Source organism: Strix aluco, chromosome 6 (assembly GCF_031877795.1).
Source record: "Strix aluco isolate bStrAlu1 chromosome 6, bStrAlu1.hap1, whole genome shotgun sequence".
In the NCBI taxonomy this organism is placed as follows: Eukaryota; Metazoa; Chordata; class Aves; order Strigiformes; family Strigidae; genus Strix; species Strix aluco.
The window spans coordinates 23,085,530-23,111,618 of record NC_133936.1 but is presented as its reverse complement, the minus strand read 5'-3'; the positions used below and the strand labels follow the sequence as shown (position 1 = coordinate 23,111,618).

The 26,089-nt window shown below is 38.1% G+C and overlaps 1 protein-coding gene across 1 annotated transcript in view; it reads right to left on the bottom strand.

Moving 5' to 3' along the window:
- The window catches only part of MYO3B (myosin IIIB), a 214,396-nt gene that overhangs the window by 114,606 nt on the left and 73,701 nt on the right, over positions 1–26,089 (bottom strand). Inside the window, 2 exon segments of the mRNA XM_074829074.1 lie at positions 6,612–6,767; positions 19,911–19,976. Coding sequence (XP_074685175.1) covers positions 6,612–6,767; positions 19,911–19,976 — 222 coding nt within the window.

Genomic DNA, 26,089 nt, shown 5'->3' with positions numbered 1-26,089 from the left:
AGCTACTGGACTATTTACCACTGAATAGAATTCTCAAAATTAAACTTCATGTAACTGTTTCTGTGGCAAAGCTGTTAATTAAAAGTATATTGTTAATTAGCATTTATGCCCTGATATTATTAGACAAAACATACACAGTTAACTGATAGCTTATAAGTATCAGTTGGAGAGATATATGGAGAAAAGATAAAGATAGTACCCAGAGCTCATCCTTATGCAGCCATGACATTGGACTTTCTCACAAAGTTTTTCCCCATGAGAGTATAAGAAACAGGCAATCCAGGAGCGGAGTGCTGATGCTGAAATTTCAGCTTCACTCAAGACCATGGCAAAACCCAAGGATTTCAATCTAAAAGATGGCAACAGATGAAAAAAGAATATTCTCATTACACGTGTGGAAAGAGGTGTATCCTGGCTGGGTTTACTAAAACTGAAAACACCTATTTGCATAAAGATAGGAATCACAGAATCATCTAGGTTGGAAAAGACCTTGAAGATCATGTAGTCCAACCATTAACCTAACACTGACCATTCTCAACTACACCATATCCCTAAGCGCTATGTCAGGAGATATCTGCATCTCACTGATGAAAACAATTTAGGGAAAAATAAAGCTGGTGGAAAAGTTTCAAAGAGCAACTTTTTCAGTAAAAAAAGCAGGAGCAATGACAGGAGCCATTTTTCATTTTAAAAGTAATTTTTTACTAGCATAAGCCTTTTCTTTTTATTATTATTTTCTAACCTAAAGGAAATAATAGAGTATAAAGCTCTTTAGTAACTTAACTCATGGAAAAGTGACAACAATATGTTTGTCAGAAACAAACTGATGATAGCAACAAATGTGTGTGTTAGTAGGCTCCTTTGAGCTCAGCAAGGTCAATAAAGTGCCCCAATGAAGAGCTGTGCTGATGTTAAGCCTAGCTATACTGCACACAAAGTTTATAAATGAAGAATGAAAGAAACTGAATTAAGGAGATGTTTCAGTCTGCGGCTCCAGAAGTCGACCGCAATGATCCTGCCAAAAGGGAACAGCTTGCTTCTTTCTACCCCTCTCCCCCTTATTCCTGGTCATGTGAAGTACTCCCTCCTTTACTTCAGCTGTATCAGTTAAGGCACTCCTCTGCAATCACTAAGAGAGTAGAAAATTATCTGTGTGTTTCTGCCAGCTTAGTTTTTTCTCTTACTTTAGAAGTTCTAGTTCAGGAGGTTTTGACAATCACTGAAGCTGCAATAAAAACAGTATCATGAGCTTGTTCCTGGGAGCTGTGGTAAAATGAAAGAAGCCAGTTCTTGCCTTTTCAGTAGCAGTGAACTGCTAGATCAGCTCTCCACATCTCTCCACCATACCTTCTAAATCAGTAATACTGACTTTCTAGTCTGCAGGCTTGCTCTCAGGCACAACAACCTTAAGTGATGTCCCAAAATCGGCAAAACTGGCATGGCTCAACTGGAAAGAGAAGCCTACTAAAAAACCCACAGGTGCTGAGTCAGTAAAGAATCAAAAGATGCAAATGCAAAGCACTGAAACTGGAAGACTTTCAAATGAGACAAAACCCAGATACCTCCTGATCAGTTGTCATCATCAGTGACTCCCTGGGTTCCCTCACAGTAGAAGTGCTATTAACACCAGCATCCTGATGATTTTCGAGTTTCTGGAAATTTTCAGCCTGTGCTCTGAAAACTCTTACTTATCTTTCAAAGGATTGATCATGTAGTGTTGCTGTACTTCTATAAAAGGTCATCTACTTTTCTTTCTCTCTGAACACCAGGGAATTAATGTACATTTCATTGTGCCTGTCATGGGCACATCAATAAACAGAAAAAGCATGCACATATATCCAATGGTATAATAGAAAGGTTTTTGTAAATGTGGGTTTTAATTGGCCTATTTACTTTGACATGGTGACTATAGATCCAGATGACTTCCACGGATCACCACAAATGAATGCCAGTAAATTGTTTTACAGTACCATCTGGTCATGTGTTCTTTTGCATGTCAGATACTGTATTGAAATTTTTTTTATAAATGCACTGCAGAGCTTTTAAAGGCTCTTAATTGGTACCAATTTTCCTAGGGGTACCATCTTCCTATTGAAGAGCCAAGCTCTTTACTCTTATGAGACTATGTCTATTCTCTGGGGGAAATTATAATTAGATGTTCCTGGTGGTTGGTTCTCTTGTAATAATCTTATGTTTGTAGCCCAGTATTAACACAGACTTGATATTTTACAGGGATGTGCTTTTGCAACCTCATTAAAGTTCGTACCAATTTGACCAAGTTTCAAATCTTTGGAAAATCAGCACTTCATCATTCTGAACAGTATGTTGGTAGATTTCAATGGTAAGTGATCACTGAATTTTTGTCCTCACTGAGCATGCTCTCAGCCCTGATCAGGGGGCTGGTGCTTCAAAGAACAAGTAAGGATCATAAAATCATAGAATGGTTTGGGTTGGAAGGGACCTTCAAGATCATCTAGTTCCAACCCCCTGCCATGGGCAGGGACACCTTCCACTAGACCAGGTTGCTCAAAGCCCCGTCCAACCTGGCCTGGAACACTGCCAGGGAGGGGGCAGCCACAGCTTCTCTGGACAGTCTGTCCAGTGCCTCACCACCCTCACAGTGAAAAATTTACTCCTTATATCTAATCTAAATCTTCCCTCTTTCAGTTTAAAACCATTACCCCTCATCCTATCCCTACACCCCCTGATAAAGAGTCCCTCCCCATCTTTCCTGTAGCCCCCTTTAAGTACTAGAAGGCTGCTCCAAGGTCTCCCCAGAGCCTTCTCTTCTCCAGGCTGAACAACCCCAACTCTCTCAGCCTATTCTCATAAGGGAGGTGCTCCAGCTGCCTGATCATCTTTGTGGCCCTGCTCTGGACTGGCTCAAGCAGGTCTATATCCTTCTTACTTTGGGTGCCCCAGAGCTCAACACAGTACTCCAGGTGGCGTCCTTGTATTGGGTTTGCATGACAAGGTTTTGGTAGCAGGGGGGCTACAGGGGTTGCTTCCGTGAGAAGCTTGTAGAAGCTTCCCCTATGTCCAAATGAATCGATGCCACCCAGCTCCAAGATGGACCCGCCGCTGGCCAAGGCCAAGCCAATCAGTGGTGGTGGTAACACCTCTGTGATAACATATTTAAGAAAGGAGAAAAAAAAACCTATGGGAGAGCAATTGCAGTTGGAGAAAGGAGTGAGAATATGTGAGAGAAACAACTTTGCAGACACCAAGGTCAGTAAAGAAGGAAGGGGAGAAGGCGCTCCAGGTGCTGGAGCAGAGATTCCCCTGCAGCCCGTGGTGCAGACCATGGTGAGGCAGCTGTGCACCTGCAGCCCATGGAGCTCCACAGTGGAGCAGAGATCCACCTGTGGGCTGTGGAGCACCCCACACTGGCACAGGGGGATGTGCCTGAAGAAGGCTGTGACCCCGGCGGAAGCCTGTGCTGGAGCAGGCTCCTGGCAGGACCTGTGGACCAGTGGAGAGAGGAGCCCATGCTGAAGCAGGTTTGCTGGCAGGACTTGTGATCCTGTGGGGGACCCACGCTGGAGCAGTCTGTTCCTGAAGGACTACACCCTGTGGGAAGGACCCATGCTGGAGCAGTTCATGAAGAACTGCAGCCTATGGGAAGCACTCATGTTGGAGAAGTTTGTGGAGAACTGTCTCCTGTGGGAGGGACCCCCATGCTGGAGCAGGGAAGACTATGAGGAGTCCTCCCCCTGCAGAGGAAGGAGCAGCAACAACAATGTATGATGAACTGACCACAAGCCCCATCCCCCTGCACTGCTGGAGGGGAGGACATAGAGAATGCAGGAGTGAAGTTGAGCCCAGGAAGAAGGGAGGGGTGGGAGGAAGGTGTTTTAAGATTTATTTCTCATTACTCTACTCTGATTTGATTGGCAATAAATTAAGTTACTTTACTCAAGTTGAGTCTGTTTTGCCCATGTTAGTTGGTGAATGATCTTTCCCTGTCCTTTATTTCCACCCACAAGACTTTCATTATAGTTTCTCTCCGCTGCCCAGTTGAGGAGGGGGAGTGATAGAGCAGCTTTATGGGCACCTGGCACCTCACCAAAGTCAACCCACCACAGGTCTCATGAGAGCAGAGCAGAGGAAGAGAATCCCCTCCCTTGACCTGCTGGCCACACTTCTCTTGATGCAGCTCAGGATACAGTTGGCTTTCTGGGCTGCAAGTGCACATTGCTGGCTCATATTCAGCTTTCCATCCACTAGCACTCCCGAAGTCCTTCTCCGCAGGGCTGCTCTCAATCCATTCACTGCCCAGCCTGTGTTTGTGCATGGGATTGCCTCAACCCATGTGCAGGACCTTGCACTTTGCCTTGTTGAACTTCGTGATATTTGCAAGGCCCACCTCTCAAGCCTGTCAACGTTCCTCTGGATGGCATCCCTTCCCTCCACCATGTTGACTACACCACACAGGATATCATTATATAATGCTACAACAATCAGAAACACATTCTTTAATAGCAGTTAGGCCCACTGGGTTCAAAGAGGGTAAAGATGACTATTTCTCCAGCAACCTGATCATGTCTCCCCTCCTATCGTTCACTAGCAGAGGAAGAAGCTACCTAATTCAGAAGCATGGCTAAAGGCAAACCAAGAGTCCAGGAAAGAACAAGATGGATGCAAAAAGTCTGCTAAGAGTAGAGCTTTAAGGGTAGAAGAGAAACTATAACAGACCTGGGAAAGGTGAATTCAGTGATGAGAAAGCACAAGAGGGCTGTGAGCTACATTATCAGGTGAGGAGGAACACCAAGAACAGAGAAATGGCTGGAAAAATAGAACCAGGAATAGGACTTGCTGAAGAAGGTGAAGATTAGAAACAGAAGCTAATAGAGTGGTAGAGGAAGAAGACACAAGAAGCTGACTAACAGGAGAACAAAGCCTTAAGGGCAAAGAGAGAACAGTGAATGAAGACTGATGGGAAAGATGGGTCAGATAACGACCTGGGACAGGGAACCTGGGACTAGTTGGCCAAGTAAATTTGGGGGCATCAGGGACAATAATAGAACTTAGAGTGGTAGGGAGGATAAGATTAGGACTAAACCCCTTGCGATAGAGTCCACTTCACCACTGCAATTTGCAAGTGCTACTGCACACAAGTTGCCAATAATCACCCTTGGCAAACAAAATATTTAAGATGGGTTAGGTGGTGACAGGATTGACAAGGAGTTAAACTCCTTTAGGTGCGCACTGATTCATAATGGCGGTGCTGGGAAGCAAAATCCTTCCTACATTCCAGTCAAGTATAAGGTACAGAAGCTTGTCTGTCACAGCACTCCCAGTTAATATATGTAAAGGCTTGAGGAAAGAAATGCTGTCTTGGTCTTGATTCCTTCTCACTCCACATTATAGAGATAGATCCCAGAAGAATGTGTTGGAATACCATGAGGAATCCATTTCAGAGCTCCTCTCAGCACAGGGATCATTTCACTCTGCCTCTATCTTCTATTTGGTCAACAGCTGGGAAAACTTTGATACCTTTCAGGCCAGCCAACCCATAGCTGTAGGCAATCTGATCTGTGAGGTGTTATATGGGGGAGGTCTGCTTAGGAGGCTAGAGACTTCTACTGTAACACTGGCATAGCTCCCTCACCCACAGTAAGCAGTTCCTGGTATACTTTTCCAAAAACTAGGAAAAAAAAGCCCCACAGAAGTCAACTTTACCTTGAAACTGTACTTACAGCTATTCCTTTATTTTAACATGCACATTTTTGTTGGGCTTTTAGATTTTAGGTACAGTCTTATGGCATATAAGTATATACATGTTAATGACTTATGAATCATGACATTTCATTTTCTTCATCAAAATTAGTAGGCGCTTGTTTATAACAATGGGACAGAGCTGATATCACTCTAGACAAATCTCATATTACAGAATGATTGCTGATCTTGGGAAGGTGTGTTCATTTGCATTTAATTCTCTTTTGAAACAGTGAAATTCTGCCACCCTCTGGACAACAACTAAATTAAGACATATTTACAATCAGCCTCAACAGTAAAAAATTCCACTGCTGCTGATAATTCATTGCTTTTTTAAGCACATTTTAAAATTAATTACTAGGCTGAATGAAAAATCGCAGATACTATTAAACAAACAAAACAATTACTTTAAGTACTGAATAGCTGTCTTACTAATAGCATCTAATCAAACAGCAAACTTTAAAGTGTTCTGTTCTTAACCTTTTCTAGCAGTCACTTCATTGTTCACAGTTGTATTTTTAAAGATCTGCTACCAAAATATGACATAATTTTTCATCATGCCAATATGTATTTCCACAAACCAGAACATTCTGGAATAATTAGCATCTCTGACTGAGCCAAAAGTGAATACATATAGAACAGAGTTCAGTGGGAGAAAGAAGGCTAAGGAGAAGGTTGCATTATGGCTGATCAAATTAGCTTTAAAAACTGTCAATGGGAAAACATATCTCTTGCATTCACATGGCATGCAGCACTTATTGCTAATAATACTGCTAGTCAATGCATTAATACAATCATTTGAAACAGTACATGTCTGTGCATTCAAAGTTTCAACTTGTGCTTCTATGATTAGGGTGGGGAAGGAGGGCTGCAGCATATATGTTGTACAGTACCTTGTTTTGGCTATGGAGCCTAGTTGCTGCTGTTCTTGGATTAGCTCAGCCAGCTGCTTTTGCAGAGACATATCTTTACCATGTACTTGTTTAATAAATGGATGCTCCAAAAGATGGGTGACTGAAGGACGCTTTTCAAAATCCTTGATAAGACACCTGTGACAGAGAAATAGTGGTCTCAGGCAATGATGATATCTCATTACAGTATGATTTGAGTTGGCTTACTGTGACTGTTATTGTACAGTAGTTTCTTTTCCCACAAAATTGAGTTCCTCAGTATGCATCAAGTCTCTTCCTCTACATTGGAATAAATCTGGCATAAAATACTTGTCTAAATGAATTCATCTTAAAAGTATACTAGCATAAAAGCTATGAATTTGAGCTTATTTAATCTCTCTTTTTAACTGTAACTAGCTTAATATGAAAAAATGGCATCGCATCTTGTAAGTGCTGTACAGTTAATATGCATTAAACATAGCCTAAGATGAATAGACAATAATTAATTCACTTTAATTTTCTACCTATTCTCTGATGAGAATTTGACTAAGAACTGTAGGATATAGCCTATTAAAAACCACAAGTGAAACCTGTGATACACTAGTCAGAACGATTTGATACAGAGCTTTGTTTTGTTTTTAAAATGAATGTTTCAGGTAGATCTTCTGTGTTGCAATGATAAGTGTTAGCATAAGAATCATAGAAAATTCTGCAAACCTAGGTAATTCAGACTGGAAGAGAAATAAATGAGTCAGAATTAAATGCTAGCCAGGGTACCAAAGTTCTGTCTGTGATAGGAACAGGTGATCCAGTAATGAGTAAAGAGATACATCCTATTAAATGAACATAAAGTATCATGCTAATTTATATAATCGAGGTTTAAAATTGAGGAAGCCATCACTACAGTTGAATTATTTTCTGTAAAGCTGAAATAATACAGTCCAAACAGAAGAATGATCTAACAGGATTAGACTGCTTTAAAGTACTCTCTAAGTCTTTATATTAAAGTATTCTGTAAAGTATTCTACTCAAATAATATTGACATTATTTGAGAATGTGAAAAAGAAATACTGCAATTCAGTATATACCTCCCTTCTAGCACCTATCATTTCAGCAAATTACAGCCCAAGATGAGTTTATTTGATGAGATGCATGCTTTACAATTACATCTCATATTTGCTGATATTAAGTGATATACCTAAAGTATTTCCTTAGCAGGGCCAAGTATCACAAATAAAGTTTATCTTTTTAGCCAAAAGTTCAATGAAACTTTAACACCTTTTAGAATAATTTATATTCTAGCAGTATGAATAACAATTTGCAAAATTTAAACTATATTAAAAAAAACATACACATTGATTGATTTCAAATACTACCAAACACATTAGCAAATGATTAAAGTTTAGCCTCACCTCAAAGACTTTTCTGAAGCCTAAAGTCTGGTCTTAAAATGATCCTGAAATATCTTTGAACATAACTTTAATACTTCAGGTTCCTGAAAACCATTTTCCCAACTTCTTGGTACATCTAGTCCAGAAAGGACAGTCTGTAAAATGTGCTACCAGTTTTATAACTATTTTGGTGAATTTTGCTATAGGCTAGAACTGTAGGTTCCTGATAGAAAGACTGAAGTAACAGAACCTGCTTTATCTTCATCCCTCTGAGTGCAAGACTATAAATACCAGTCATTCCCCCCCCCCGAAGAGATCCATCATTAGCCTTCAACAGGTTCTGACAACACCCCCCTCCAAGCTTTTCCTTTGTGATCCATGGTTTTTAAAAGTCAATACATCCACACAGACAACATGGTCCATGCCAATCCTGGTTAAATTTATATGTTTCCTGAGAAAAAAGAAAAAAGCATTTGAAAAGAAAGATAACATTAATCAGGAAGGAAGAGGAAAAAAACCCCAAAACAACAAAAGCTATGCAGTATACAAAACCACAGATTAATGGCAAGTATCTGAAGTGTAGATTTCAGTCTGAAAAGCTCATGCACTCATGTGATTTTTACCATTCTAACAATAATTACACATTTATAATATTTATGCCATAGTGTTAATATATAAATTTTCTTGTTAAATTTGACTACATCAGGAATTTTTCAGTAATATAACTGAATCGAAGTGAAGCTATGTTATAGAATAATAGAATCAGAATAGTTTGGGTTGGAAGGGACCTCTAAAGGTCACCTAGTCCACCCCCCCTACAATGAGCAGGGACATCTTCCACTAGACCAGGTTGCTCAGAGCCTTGTCCAACCTTGTCTTGAACATTTCCAGGGATGGGGCATCTACCACCTCTCTGGGCAACCTGTTCCAGTGTTTCACCACCCTTATTGTAAAGATTTCTTCCTTATATCTAGTCTGCATCTATCCTCTTTTAGTTTAAAACCATTACCCCATCCTACCGCAACAGGCCCTAATGTCATGGCAGTTACTTTTCAGATAATAACAACATTAGAGTTTAAATGGATTCTTTTCAAGAAATTACACAGTTCCAGAGAGAATATCTCATGTTTACCAAAAGTGTGAAGAATATACAAATCTTTTACCTGGTGGTATGTAGTTGTTAATATGAATTCTACTCTGAGCTCTGGAACAATGCACTCCAAGGACACTCTGTGAACAAGATTCAGAAGTTGCAAGAGAAATTTTTCAATATAGATGGCCCCTAGGTGAAACATCCAAATGTCCAAGAGATGGAAGAAACACATCTTAGGGAAAAAAGTTCTTAACTTCTCTATTATGTGCCTGAAATGCTAGCTGTTTAGGTCAGGCAGGTGTGTTTTAGTAAGCATAGGTAAGTTCTGTCAGGGAGATGGTCTTGAAGACTACTTTAGGATAACCTTTGCTTCTGTTGTATACTCCTGCCAATCCCCTGCTGACTATTCACCTTGCATGTGTGCTACTCTTCCGCTGTGCAAATATCAAAGTTTATATATAGTTTCATCTATATGCAGCCTTCATTCTCTAATGAATTTCTTAATGACACAAGACACATCCACATGATTCTGTGATCAAAGTCTCTGTTCCAAGCTCAGACAGAGCACACCTACTATGGTGCCAAGTTTGTGCCTATATCAGAAGAACAGAGCACTTTCAGATGGTTAGTGAGATGCCACAACAAAGCAGAGAGCTAGTAACTAACAGCTGTGCAAGGGTGAGGGACAGCTGCTTAAATCCACATCTGTAACTTCTTGTGTGAGCACTTCTACTCCAGTTCAGGGAAGAGACTGACAGGAGAATGTACATCTCCACTGAAGCTGGTTTAATCCATCAAGTTAAATGGCAAGTTCCTAGCACATTAGGAACACAGCAGCAGAAAGACCAGGCAGGCCATAGGGAATTGCAGTGTGACGGCATATACACTCTCCTTCTGCTCTGAAACAGCAGAAGTGTTGACATAATCACTTCTAGAAATTACTCCTTATTATGTTTCAAGTGCCAGTAACCAGCTTGCAGCTTAGTCACAGTAGGTACTGTGGGCTCAGTGCATACTCAGATATTCAGTGCCAATTTGGTGTATCAGCAGGCCTGCTGTGATGGAGTGCAGGATGGAGAGCTGTCACGTGACACTGAAAAGATAGTCCTTATGTTTCTCCTCTTGGTGCATATTCCTTTGTCCTAATTTCTCTCTATGTAGACAAGACCTATTAATATTCTGAGGTATATTTACATGCTTTGCTTCTACACACTGTTTCATCTGTGTTGCTTTTAGTGCCACATTAAATGGGTGCTGCTACTGTTCTTAGTCAACACTAAGTCAACACTACCTGTAAAATAACAATTCTTGGGCCACCACCACATATGTGCTAGTGAAAATGGATGCATCAGACTGCCAGTGTCACTGTAGGTGTTCAGCAAGGTATCATCTACACTGGAAGCAGTATTGACACTATACTGCTCTTCAGAAAAAAATAATTTAATATAGAATATCACCTCTTACTATGCTAAAGCCTGCATGAAGGTGAGCATTATCACAGTGTTTTCCACTGACCTGTACCCTGAAATAGAACAATAATGTATGAAAAAGTTAATTATATGGGTGCCTGGGTCGAAAGTTGCCAGTACATTCAGCCAGGAGATGTATTTCATGTGAAGGCCAGAAAAAAAGAAATCAGGAAGTAATACACAAAAATCCAGTAAGATTAACATTTTAAAGAGGAAGAGTACAGTAACAAAACTATTTTTATAATGTCACTTATCAGAAAATATTCTTATTCAATGCAGCCAACAGAAATCAGTGTGCGTTGTGCAAGTAAAAAAACAATATTAAGAAGTCATATCAGTGAAAGGAGAATCACTGAGGAAAGGAGAAAACTAAAATATCTTCAGGTGCTCATCTGAGCATTCATTTAAGACCAATTTGGACAGTTAGCTTAGGCACAGTCAAACATCAACCATGCTGCAATTACATATAAAACCAACGAATGTGCTGCACCTGCAAATCAAGCCAATTTGTTTGGCCCATGGAAAATATTTTTTTTAAAAAGTGGTGAGACTGACTTGCACTGAGAAAATTGACTAGCAAATCTACTCCAAGATAGGTTTCATATAAGGTATGATGAAAATATGATCATATTTGGTCTGTTATTTTTTGGATCTAAAATAATGGGAAGGCTAAGTAAGAGATTGAAAAGGAAACAAACATTGTACATGTTTGCCTTGATGAAAGTCAATCCATTACCTAATTTGAAATTCTAGTATCTTCCATCATGCTTTCTTAGCTGAAAATTAATTCTCAGAATTCATTAGTGTCACTACATTAAACATAGGTTGCAGCCATTTGCTGCAATCTCACAGCCAGGCTCCTAAGCACCATTTCCATTCTGCCACAATTACAGGCAAAGATAAAGCATTTATTAGCAGGGGATAAGAGCAGACTCCCATACACGCAGGCCCATCTGAGGCAGTCTCTAAAAATTCACTGGCTGCTTGCACTTGGACGATAGCATTGTTGGAATTGCTATATCTCAACAATGTAAGCTGCCATTTTGTACATAGTGAATCAGATGACTGAAAAGCAGAGATATTTATCAGCATTCAAAGGCTAATATTTACTAATGAATAAATGGAAAGAAATAGATTTCACAAGAACTGCAATGGCGGTCTAAGTCTCCTGTGTGTTCAGAAATAGAAAACAATTACTAACATCATTCACTACTGCAGCCAAGCCTAAGTAGAGCAGTAGCAGTCATTTTTTTCAGAAATTCTCTTTCATCAGATCTATTATGATCTATTTGTCCACAAGTACTTTCTTTAAAAATAAAGAAATCAAGCAGCTCCAACCCTTATAGCTTAGTTACATTATGATTTATCTCCAGTATTTTGTTTTCTTCAATTATTACATTTTATGAATGCTGCAATTTCTGGTGATTTCTCATCTGCTGGCAGTGAATTGCTGGAACTTATTTTGACTCATAAACCAAATATCCAACCAGACATCTAGTCATTGTTTATCATCTACAAGCACAGAAGAAGCATAGGTTATTATTTGGAAGAAATGATGACTGTATATCAAACTCTAATAGAGTTGGGGAATCCACACCACAGCCTCTGGGCAAGAGAGATATAAAGTCTCTGACCTGTTCAACGGAAGTCCTCATTGCCACTCCTCTGGTCCCTCTCTCTCTCTGCTGCTCCCCGGCTCATCAGGGTGCTCTCCCCATTATTTCCTTCTTGCACAGCTCTACACTGCTCTCCCTTGCCCTCCAAATACTTCACTGCTTGCACAAGTACCTCCTGCCTAGCAGTGAGGAATCTTGCCAGGACTTTCCTAATGGGACAGAAGAGCTTTCCAGGGTCTTGAACAGGACTTCAGGTCATCCTGAAGTGCTGAGATCCTCTTCTCCCAAACCCAGAAAAAAACAGTTACCAGGTTGCCCCCAAAAGTAGAGACGGCTCAGCTGGGGATCTAGAATGGAGATTTCCCAGAGGGAGAGGAGAAAGAGTAAGGTCATATTCTCTTGATCCTCTCCCTAAGCAGGGAGAAGGAGGTCTCTAGCTTTTGAGATTCTTATTTTTTCTTCCTCATACTTTCCCAGCTACTTTCATCAGAAGCTTGTTTCATGGTGGAAGATTAATGAAACCAAGAGCATGACCCCAACTGGGTTGACCCCCCTGCTTAGAGAAATATAAGGACAGACACTGACAAGCAAGATCATCTAGGCCAGGTACTTTAGGTCAGAAAATTTCCAGTTAAGGAAGGAAAAATAACAGTCTCTGAGATTGTTTTTAACTGGTTAAAATGCTCTGTTCTTATCCCTCACTCTGACTGTTCTTCCTACCTTTGTAGTACATGTTGTTGTGTCAAGACACTGGACAGTCACATGCAGCAGAGAGGTGGAGAAGAAAGACATTTCATGTATTATGTTTGAAATAATGATGCAGGGATGGGTCTGCTTCCCTGAAGCTTCCCTGCCTTCTATTCCCAGGCGTGCCCATCCCTCACTGCTACAGATCACTTGTTTGCAAAAATGAACTAAAAATCTGTGACAGCTTGGCCAAGAGCATTTCTGTTTTCAGTCCTAATTCAACAGGACATACAGGATACAAATAACCTTATCTTCAAACTATATATAGCTGCCCCTTTGGAAAAGCCAATGCTGAGCACTAAGGATATGTATATAGGTTAAATAGGTCTCCTGTCTTGAATCAGCATTCCATGATAAATAACAAGGGCTTTACTGTTCCTTCTGCTACAATCAGATATCAGGATGAAAGACTGAATTTATTACAAAGTACTTAATCATCACGTGCCTAACATAAATTCTCACGGTCAGAACACATTTATATCTTTATTGATCTGCCTTTTGTTAGCAAATGCTGTAAATTACTGATCTTCCCTAACAATAAGAGAAATATTCTAACACTGAAATGTCACCAGCACCTGTTTTCTTAATAAATCTTCTTTCAGTTTAATTTTTAACATCAAGCATCACATAGTGTAATTTAGAGCACACATCTGAAACCTAACAAAGGTTCACTCACACTGAAATTGTAAAATTAGGTGTAGTAAATAGCTTTACCTCTTCTAAAGCTCCAAAAATTACAAGTTTCCCAGCCTGCTTTGGGCTGAGTAGACACAACAATTTATTCTAGCTCATATACATGGTTCAGAGAACAATGGAAACTCTATAGAGTGGCACCTCTTGCAGCTCTTAGAATGGGTCTGACTTTGTTCATGTTGAAACCCTTAAAATTTTACCAGAGAAAACAGAAATTCAGTCAGAACAATTCCAGGGAGCATCTCAAAATACATATTAAACACATTTATTTATTTGAAAATGGGGGGTTTCTAGCCTTTTATCAGGAATGGGTCTGCTCTATCTCTTTGGCCTGTCCTTGAAGACTCAGGAACACAAAGGGCCTTCAGAACCTTTTACAATTGAAGATTTTACTAGAAACAGTATGTTTTGCATTTGTACAAAACATTCTCGCTTAGGTATCCATCCCCCTTTGACACTACAGCATGCAGTTGATTTGAGGCAGTTGGAGCATAGAGAGTGTAGGAGATAAGGAAAGCATAGTCTGATACTGACAGTTTATTTCTTATACATCTTATGTCATAGCTGGAAAGGTAGTTAAGGACATAATTATTTTTCTCTCCTTTGGAGTTTGGTGTGTTCTTTCCTATCTTCCAGAAAATAATGACTGCCACTAAAAAGGCAACTGTAGATCCATTGTGCCATAATCACAGAGCAGCTAGGAAAAGTTTCTCACTTATACACCATTAAGTGGACTGCCTGATGCCCTCTGCTGTGAAACCCCAAATCCAGCCATGCTATGATGTCTTCATTTGAACTAATTCACAAACACCTGGGCAGATGGGATCAGGTTAGTTCTACTAGTTGGGAGTCCACAGGCAGTTACAACATTCTTCCCATTATGGTGTGCCAGACCTGATCTATACCCCATGGCCCATAAGAGGACAGCAAGTGCATCAGTGCTTTGTGGAGATTTCCTTTATCTAAAAGTATGCTGGACTGCTTCATTCCCAGCTCTGAGTGACTTTGAGCAAGATGCCCTTCATCTCAAGTTTCTTCAGTTGTAAAAGAAGGAATTCAACTCTTGTCTCTATTCTACAAATACAGATGACTTAAAAATCTACTGACAGGAATAAGGCATTACTATTCTACTGTTGCTCCATCAGTCCAATGCAAAGGTACTATTATCAGGCAGAAATGGTGGATCACTATTTATTTTATATTTTTTGCAACCCCAATTTTTACTGCTTTCCTATTTCCATACTTCTGCCTTTCATACCATCAAAAATGTATTCCAAACAAACCTGGATCATCTAGAACACATCCTTTAAGAACTAGAATAATTTAATTGGAAGGAATAAATACACACCTAAAAACAAACTACTACATGATCAGCACAGACATATTTCTTCGCTCCTGCTATCTTCCTTCCTTCCCACCCTGCATCTTAGTGTTCATGTCTACCACTTCTCTCTTACCGTCCTCAGTCTTCTGCCATGCTTAGTCTTTACTTTTACTAAATATTATGGAAGTCAAAACCATGTAGTAACAGGTGGTAACATCCTGCCTTTACATTTCCTTTCAAGTAAAGCTGAGACATAGCAAACATTAGCTATTACAACAGGCTTTTCTTCCAATAAACAGTGATAAACTTAGAGCTCCAGAAGCATCTAAACTTTGAATTAAGCTTTAAAAGCATCCCAGTGAAAGAGAAACAGGCAGACACTACTTGAGAAATTGAAATACTAGCACTTAATGACAATAGGAGCTTGAAGAATGGAGTAAGGAAACACTCTCATCAGACAATGATGCTCACATGTTCTCTCTGACACTATAATCTTCTATGCAGCATACTATTCCTAGAATTGCCAATGCTTGTCAAATAGACTTGTCACTCCACCATGGATACATATATTTCTCACTACACAATACTTACTAATGTTAGTGTTTACAATTGAGAACAGCAAGCCAATGGGAACCAAGGGAAGAATGAGTGCTTATTACTAATGGTAAGGAACTCAACAGAATGCTTTACTGAGTGAAAGATCTTGATACTATGACATTTGTAAAATCTATCATGATTCTTTATGGGGTCAGGACTTCAAACCTGCATGGGAGTTTCCCACCTCTACCTAAAATTGCAGTTTTTTTACAACTGCTGATTAGAAAGCTGAAGATAACTGTATCCATTATAAATGCCCATTCATCTGTATAAAAACGTGTCATGTAATACTCAAAAGTGGTGGAGATCTTTTGTCAGGTACTACAATTCAGTATTTCAAGTTCATCTGTAGACAGATTCTCCGAGTCTACATCAATGAATAAAATATGAAAACTTACAGATTTGGTGGTAACCTTACACATTGCAATCTGTATCTTTTTGACATTTGCAAACCTCTTTGTCTTCTTAGATGCTGTGAAATTAATGAGTTATGTCAAACGCATATCATGATCTCAGTGACAGAAACAATAAAATATTCTTTATGTAATATGCACAGAATGTCACTAAACAATTGCTTAGATTGTGAAAAAAATTGATCTGCATTCAGAAAAGTTAAACCTAAATGGAGCATTAATCTAAATGATCTATTAATTGAATAACTCTGAATGTAGACTCATCAATATGAAATTCAGCTTGCAAGTCTGTGTTTAAACTGAGTACCAAAAATTGAGTTTATCAAGACTAAAAATTGTATTTGTATTGTATTTGCAATGTCATTGCTAAAATAGAAGTTACATTCTGATGATAAATGTGACCACAAATTCTGTAACTTCACATTTTGACTTTAGTACTTCCTGAATTTCTTAATTCTTTAATTCCCTCCAGTGCAAGAATGACTAATTAATTCAAAGAACCATAATAGCTAATCATTGGTTAAATAAATTTAAAAGGAGAACGTCTGTCCCTGGAGATACCATTGCTCATTTTAATTAAAATTACCATTTTGTGATGTAATGTAAATAAAGGTTATTGTATCCTTCTGCTCCAAGAACATATTAACTCTTCTATCTACCCCTAGAGATCAGTCAAGGTTTAAACTGCCAAGAAATTTATTTGCGGCATGTGAGATAATTTTAGTGAATAAGGTTTTTTAATTCATTTTAACATATATCCTCTACTATTTCATGAACAAATTCTGAAGCACTATGTCTAAAATGGTGGTGGGCACAAATTGCTATCTTGAGAGCAATGTCATCAATGCTGTAGCTATCAAAATATTCACAAACATTCATGGTCAATGAATAGAGTGAACTATTTAAAACTGGTATTTTATTTCAACATAGAAATAAACACAGAAAAAAGTATATTATTTTTAGGAGCCAATCTTCCAACAACTGATGTGGTGGTTTACATGGCCTTATAGGAATGGTAAACCCTATTAATATGTAGATAAAATAAACAATTAATTATTTCTCACGTTATGAGTGGAGCAGCCAAGTTCTTCATGGACAATTACAGTAGTACAGATAAACAGGCATACATAGACTTTTACTAACCTTTTCAAGGATGTATGTGCTGCATGTATCTCAGTAGATACCAAATACAAAATTAGACTGCTGCTAGAGATGACTTGGCTGAAATTGTATTTTGTCCATAATTTTTTAAAACCAAACATCTAACTCAGATTAGCTATCTCATTGTAAAAATCCTTATGAGGACAACAGATTACAGTCTTTATCTCAAATCAAGGCCAACAATGCTGAGAATAGAAACATAAATTCACCAAGCTAAGAACTATCTTGACCTTCTCTCCATGAAGATTTTGTAAATAATGCATCTGACTTTAAAATGCTGCTGCAAAATCATATCTCTCGGGGCAGTAGAATCATAGTTAAAAATATAGACTTCATTTCTGAAAAATATATGATTACTATTTTAACAGTTCAAAGAGTTACCTACAAAAGTACACTGAAACTTCCAGCTCAAGCATGTTGTAAATGACTATAATACAGGAGAGAACACTTCAACAAAAATGCCTCTTGAGCCAGTGGCATTTCAAGGGATGAGAATGTGGGGTGAAAAAAGCTATAATGACCAGTTTTGGCAATCTTGGCATAAATAGAATTATTGTGTAAACAGAACTGAAGTAAAAAGTATGCTTAGCCAAAGCTGCATGCTTGGTTTTTGTCAGTACACAGGTCTGGCCCACAACTTGAACCAGATAAGCTTGTTATGCAAATGATGTTAGCCATCAGGAAGGAGGTAGATAATGAAATTATTCAAAAGCTAGCCACTCATCACAATGGTGACAGAAACATCAGGCAAGGTCCTAACATATGGATAAAAGGCAGTATGGAATTTATAAAATCACTGCTTTTAATTTATCTTAACTAAGCTGTCACAAGGTGGGCATCAACAAAGGCTTAACTAACACATATAAATGAGTCAATTATCAGTAACGCCTAAAAGGGTTGCAGTTCTATGATACAGTGTTACATTATTTAATTTTTTCTAGAAAATCCACTAATGTAAATCCAAGCCTCCATAAAAACTGCTTGTAACTTCTGCATCATAACAACTTTACTAACACATGCCCGAGAATGAAGGAACATCACAGAGAACTCCATTTCAGTGTTCTCTTGAAGGTAGCTATAGAACCAGCATATTTATTACAATTGTTGCATCTCTCCATGTTGAGACTGCACGTGAGCATACTTCCTTACTTCATTGTGCATAATACTGTAAAAATGAAAAGCAAGGTTTGAGAACCTGCAGATGTTGCTGGTGAGAGGAAGTAATTAAAAATCAATGTGATTAAAATATACAGTTTGAAGATATCAAAAACCCAAAGGACAAGATTAAAAACTAGTATAGCCATAAAGTACTAACATCTGACTTTTTTTATGAACAGTGCATGCTGAACTAAAGCACTGAACAAATGTTAAGAAACTTCATTTTTTATATTGTTATCAAGCTCAGTAGGGGCTTCTAAAAAGGAAAATACCTAAAAAGAAAAATCTGTATAACAATGCTGAAGGTTAATGTACAATGATTCTGAGAAAGGAATGTAATCTTATTTACCAGGTGCACTGACTCTCTAAAGCACAAGTGGAACATAACCCACCAGTGCTAGAGTCCCCCAGAATACAGGCAACAGTCCATAAATACTGTAAAAGCAATGTTTCTCTCTAACAGAACGGAATTAATCCACCACTCAGTGACTGTTGTAATAACATCGATTCCACCACAGATCACGATATACACTGCTGTGTAAACAAGTACATGCATTATGGAGAAACAGAACTTGGGTCAATCTGCTCTAGAGGAATGTACTCTACTACCTACACTGAAAGAGATTCTGAGTTACACTGCAGTAATGATAGTAATGGCCTTCCTCTGTAGGCCAACCATTACAGTGTACCTCACCTTCCTGTCTGATCAGCATAGTAAATAAGAATATTTTTCAGGGATTATTAATAAAATTTGCATTAGTCTTTCTATTTTTAACTTCTAAAAATGGGAAGACACTACTACATAACTGACTGAAAAAGGTATCAGGTAGGGATATTGTATTCCTCCACAAGTAACTAGATACAGAACAGATTCAAAATGCAGATGTGCATATTTTCAAATCTATCTTGAAAAGTCAATACTGAGGAGTGGTGTTCAAAGTATTTGGTTATTTGATCAGTGTAAACTTCCCAAGGGTTTGATAATATTATTCCCTATGTTACACAGTTTAGGCTGTAATAGGTCACAATGAAGTCCTGAAGAACCCTACAAATCACTCATAAAAGTTGCTGTAAGACTTTTGAATATAATGCTAGCAACTACTAAATTGTGATTTCTTAGTTTCACCGTAAAACGCAGAAAGTAAAGCAAAAGCGTATTTTAGTTCAGTGACAGCTGCATCCAGAAAGTTGGTACCATCTAGGTAATATATTACACTCTTGGTACAACTGGTGGTCAATTACATATATTGGGTATACAACCTACTGAATATTAGTAGAGTGAAAAAAGGCAACTATTTTCTTCCTTGTCTTTCCAATTCTTACTTTAAATTGACCAGTAGTCATTTTCACTAACCCTTTTTTCTCCTTGACACAAAATTTCACTGCAAAACCATCAAAGAAATCAGGCATATTTATAAACCTGTCCCAGGTCCATTCAGAGAAGCTGTAAAGTAAATTACATGAGAAGATCAAACTGTGCTGTATAGCTTTTTAAAAGTGAAGCATGGTCTAGAGTCTATGAAAAGAAAACTGAAGTTAAAGACCTGCAAAAGCAACAACTCCATCAACAAATTCTGCTTTCAGATTGACACACGTAGGCCTTGCTGAATTAGCTGTTTTTAAAAGAAAATAAAACTCACTGTGAAATGAAATGGTTGAATCCTCTGCACCATTTCTCAGGATGTAGCAAAGTAGGAGGAGGATTCCTGAAAAAATACAAAGTTTTGGGGTTTAAAATGTTAATGTTTACTGGAATTATCTCACAGATAGTCAACAAAGATGTTACTGGTTCCACTAGGGAGACACTGATGATCAAGAAAGTAATGCTCAAATTGTCTATGTGTCCTCTTCAGATGCCTGTCGGGTTTTTCTTGCTGCTGCTTGTTCACTGACAGTTTTCTTTTCATGTCCTTCTCCTTTTATGTCAATACCTTTGAAGCTGGTAGTCAGCATAGCTCACAGTGTGCTTCCCAACATTTCCCTTTCAATTCAGCCTGACTCAGAAAGGGTTGACTGACACTGGAATATTAACCTAGCCATCACACCACTTTAGCCCTTTACCCCAGATCACTGCCAACAATCTGTAGGATTTTCAGTCTCGATTTCAATCTGTATTCAGTTTGGATGACACTGTAAACTCTAAAACTATTACAAATAGATCTTATTGTTAAAGTGACATTTAGCAGACTATTTTTATATTACATAGTAAGATGGCCTTCCATAAGAATAATCTTTTAAATTCTGATGGGTTCCATGTTAATTGGCATATAATTACTTTCCTTTCTGATTGTACTGTTACAGTTAAATTACATAAACATATAGAGCAAGGCCTATAGGTCCTATTAAGTGGACCAATTTTTAAGTGGCTCAAATTTAAGTGTACAAACTTATAGCATGAAGTGTTCACAAATCACATATTGTACTATATACTATGCTATCTTCCAGAGGTTTCTTCTGTAATTTAAGATTTGATAGGTACTGAAGTCTATTTAACTTTTTAAGATTAAACTTGTATTTTATGAAGCCTTAATAATTTGTCTTTTACTGCATTTGAGGGCTGAATGCAAAGGGTCACATATTACTGAGCTGGGAGAAAAAAAAGACTTTTTCTACAACAGAACACTTACTAATATTCCGGATTATATCATGAATCACCTCATTCATACTGAAGCCACATTCTTAAGAACCTCTTTCTCTACAATGAAAATTATTATCAGTCCACACATCACACATGCATGAACTCTGCTAACAGCTTCAAGGGACAGACAGCTGGGGTTAGTATATGTTTTTAGTCTTTACTTTGCAGGAATGGTGCTCTATCTGACAATTTGGATTCTGGTAAGATCAACTTTTATTGTATTGTGAAGTACAGTGTATTTCTTTTTAGAATAATACCAGCACTCTCTACTGAGTATTTGCTGTGAAGTTTTGAGTTTCACTGCAAAGTAATTTGTTTTTTCAAAAGCTCAGTTACTATTCATGAAATATGTAGTTTTGTTTTTTCTGTTCACACTGTTCTTAAAGTCTTTCCATGGTGGTAACAACACTGCTTACAAAAATCATATGGTTTGGAGGCTCTATTAATAATCTCACAAGGAACTCCTTGAAAAAAAAGACACAGAGATACTTGTATTAGTTGCAGGTGTTATGATGGAAACAGGTGAGATTTCATCATGGAAGAACAGACCAGCAGAGCAGATGTCATTCAGGAAGTACATTTAGTCATTTGTGGGTTAATGATTAATGGAGAAAGTCATGTTTTTAACCACTCAGAACATGTTTTGTCCAACAAATTACTAAGATACTAAGCTCTCACTGAAAGCTACCTTCTTAGAGATGGCTAAGCATGCCACATACCAAATCAACACAACCAAGGAATCTAACTCTGCAGATGTTTTCTTGAGCTTGATACTTTGTATTTGTTGACAGAAGATACTATATTATTCTTAGTGCCTTTGTAGTAAAAACATAGAACTAGTGGTCCTCTGTACTTAAGTCACTAAACTGATGCTTCAGGTATTCCATCTATTACAATGAGGTGATAGACAAAACTTTAACTCATCAGCATCTATAAAGTACATTGGTTCCCCTTGATGGAAGATGTTACTTAACTACAAAGTACAAAATCAGCTCACCCTTTTCTGGCATCGTGTCCATAAATGATTTCCAGAAAAGGGCCTAAGAGTGCCAGCTTCCTATCTTTGCTTTGCCTAAGACACCACAAACTGTTTCATGGTGACAGCAGAAAACACTATTGCTTCCATAGTACCTCCAGCTGTGGATTGCTGCAGTAAGGACTCAAACTCAAGTTCTACAGTAACACAAAAACACATATGCAAGGGTAACTCACTTTAAGCATTTTTTGTGAGCACACTAAGTCTTTTGCAGTTTGAAATTAATAATCCATTAAGACATCTGCAATTCATATCCTGCAATTCATAATCACATTAAAGAGAAAAGGTAAAACAACTCACATACATATCAGATGCTAAACCACAGAGAAGCAATACTTGTCTTACCACTTCAGCTCCAAGATCAAACTAGGGCTGTTTGCAATTCCAGACTACATTAAATCCAACACATGACTTTTCTATGACTTTTGTATATTTGCATCAGCCAGGATCACTACTCACCAACATCTGGCTGTTTCTGCAGTACTCTGAACACATTCATAGAAAAAAGCTACCTCTTGTTAACTTGCTGACATAACTTATTCTACTCTTGTCATGTAAAATTAGAATGCTCTGCATATGCAACCTTTCAATTACCCTTGCCACATATATAAGAATCTGAAGGACAATATAATCTTATTTTCTACTGTAAGCAATGGAAATTCTGAGAAGTAGATAAGAATATTATTGCAAAAAGTGGGTATAACTGGGCTTGTCTTGAAACTGTCCTCTTTTGATGCAAGATGAGTAATCAACTATTTATTTCTCGATTTTGTGTCTTCTTTTCTTTAGTTCTTTCTGTAATTCATAATTAGTCACAGAACTACATGCTCTATTTCCTTAGGCAGATGCATTGCTCGTGAGGAGTTTTTCTACCCTTGTATTCAGTGCTCTCCATGGTCATACTGATGCTGTTTTTCACTGAGAGTTTTGCTTCAGTGAGGACTGCAGGATTGAGCCTGTACAAGACACCCATACAGGAGCACAACGTTCCTTAGAACATGAAGACATTAGCAAACTTATCAAGCAAGAACTGCTGCTGAATTCTGAATGACACACACAGTTATGTGCTGGAAATATATTAATCTGTTGAGCTTTATGTGTTCCCTGTCATTCAGCCTGCCTCCAAAGTCACAGCTGGTAAAACACCATTGGTCATTTTACCACAATAAGGCCAATGATGCAGCTCAGCGAGCACCACTCGTCCTTTCTTTAAACTGTGAGTCTAATTACAGACCCCAGATAATAGATATTTGTTGGCAATGAGAAAACAAATATTTTCATCTCAAAATACTTCTATGACAAATTTTAAAAAATTAAAACCGCATCTACTATTTTTTAAACTATTTCAGTAAACATAGCCATACATTTTATAAACAGAAATCAAGACAGGGCCTCCAATGACCAAATTGCATCAGCAGCCTACCACATTGTTTCTAATGAGAAATTAGCAGATGAACATCCAACACCTGCCACCATGAACAGGCTCTGGCAATCACAGCCTTATACATGCATGTTGTGAATTGTTTTTCTAGCAGACTGAAGAGACAGCAGTTCTGTTGACAGTTGCCTAGGTTTATACATAGACAGTTTTTACATGACATTAAACCATTCATGCATATTTCAAAAAACTAAATGAAACAACCATAGAGAAAGCACAAAGTCAACCAAGCATACTAACGAAATTTTGCTAAAAAAGGTTACGTAAAACCAATGGTTTCTATTAAAATAGGTAATTGGCATTAATTAACAGCTGATAAATTCTCAGACAAATATGAAGTCCTGCCACTCCAGAGCATCCCCACCTTGGTTAATCCTCCAAAAATAACCAGGCAATTCTTGACAGGGCTCAGAGGATTTTGTAATGCACTCAGTTTGTGGCCCATTCAAATCAATAAGAGGTTTCCACTGATCTGAATGAAAAATTCAGATCCTAAACACTCTCCCTTTCATCTGTCTCCTACTAAAGGCTACCCAAGCTTGGCTGACTTCCAGTAATATATTTCACCAAAGTCCACTTGGCAGGAAGCAGAGTACTATATTCAACTTTGTAAGGTTAAGATAGAAACTGTAAGAGTTTAGGTGCCTGCAGGAGCAGAAAATCAACACAAAATCCTCTGTGTATATGGAGGCAGGCCTTTGAAGTTGCTTTTTAGATCAGTGGAAAGCTGTCATCAATGTGAATGCTGTTGCATGAAGCTTCCATAGTTGGAACCACAGCTGCGCATTGCCTCAAGAGACCAGAAGATCAGAAAGAATACATGATCTACAATAAAACTGGAAGCAATGTCAGAAGCATGGGATGGCAAAATGGCTCCAGGTGTAAAGCAATTGTCTACCCACTGAGTTGATCTAGGGGGCTTCAAAAGTAATTGAACACCCTTTCCTCAATGTGCCTAGAACTGTGCAAGTCTTGACCATACTGGGCACCAATCTCCCTTAAGTCTTTCTTAACCAGATCTATGAGCAAGGCATTCCCATCCCTATCCAGCCTACAAGGCATGAACCGTCTGTTGAGACTGTATGTACCAAATCACAGCATATGAGACAGCTGGGAAAGGTGGTAGCTCCTCACATAATTTTTATCTTCTTAGTGCCCAGCACAGTTACATAAACTTTCTCAGGCAAGGAAGCAGTCAGATCATAGCACTCTAACTACACAGTTAGGGAGCACCAGCAAAATTACCCTTATTCTGAGAACAACGGGTACAGTACATCCTAGGAGAAGCTTTGAGGGGAAGGGGGAGTATGCTCCTGCCAAATTCACTCTCCAGACACCTTCTCACTAGCAACTGATGCACTTCTAAATAGTTTCTCCTTTTCCATTCCCCCTCCCTTTTCTCTGAAAGGATGTTTTTCTTGTGTAAATATCTAGTTCAAAACTAACATACATCTTCAATTTCTTATCTTCTAGAATACCAAAGGCATATATCTATTCAAACAATATGTAAGTGTCTTAATTCTAACAAGGATATGCTGCTTTAAACCACAATCAAAATCTGCTGAGGGAAAAGAATCAGTTAAGAGGAAGCAGAACACAAGACATTACCACCTCATTGCTGAAACAAAAATATCATTCTTGTTTAAATATTTTACTATCTTTTAATTACAGAGTTATCTGATATTTCCCTCTTTAATGGAATGGATGCTCTTTATTCTCCATAGGCCATACACAGTTACAGAAGTCTGGACGGGATCCAACAGCATATGATAAATTTATATTGAGTTGAAAGTTAAACAGACAACTATAACTACTAGACTGTAGGATCCTAATTACATGAAAGGGTCGAGGGTACCAATCCACTTTTTAAGGTTTTTAAGGGTCCTGATCTAATAAAATAAAAATTGGGTTATCTGTGTTCGCTCTTTCTCAGAAGAGAATGATGGCTATGTATCCTGTAACACATAAACACACATTTTCCCCCTTTTGCTTGTGATTTTACATGACTATTTATTTATTTTGCTGCCAATACTTAACAGATTAACGGTGAGATATGGGCTCAGCTCCAAAACAAATACAAATCCACAAATGAGCAAAATTTTAACTACCTCTTTAAAACACACTTAAATCAAGATTTATTCACAAGTCTCCAGCTTAGAATATTTCATCAGCCAGCATAATAATGAGCAAAAATAAATGGTAAAAGGTAGTCAGTTCCAGAATTATGCACAAATCTCCTTTTGATTTTCAAGATTCACTTTATGCATTGCCAAAAGAAAAGCGCTTCAAGAAGACTATAAAGAGGCTGTCAAAAGAAACCTTCTAAGAAACCTCCTTCACATGAACAATCCTGTGTTTCAAAATGATATATCTGATAAATTAAGTCACCTTTAAAGTAATGAGTACAGACAGAAATAACGTGCTAAGCACATTAAATTATTTTGAAGGTCAAATAATAACCTTCAAAAAAATGTACTACACCAAATCTCAATTATAGAATTTTTTACTTCATACAGACAGAAAGAAAATGGATGAAAAAGTATTGCTAAGTGTTCTGCTTGGGAACATCTGGATTATCTTTGACTTTCTTTGTTGAACATTGCAATTCACAGGCCACTGATTTCAGTCAGATTTGGCAGCTGCAAGGTTTCATTAGCCTTTTTCAGGACTTGACAAGGCATCATTTATTTCTGTCATTTACTCTTCA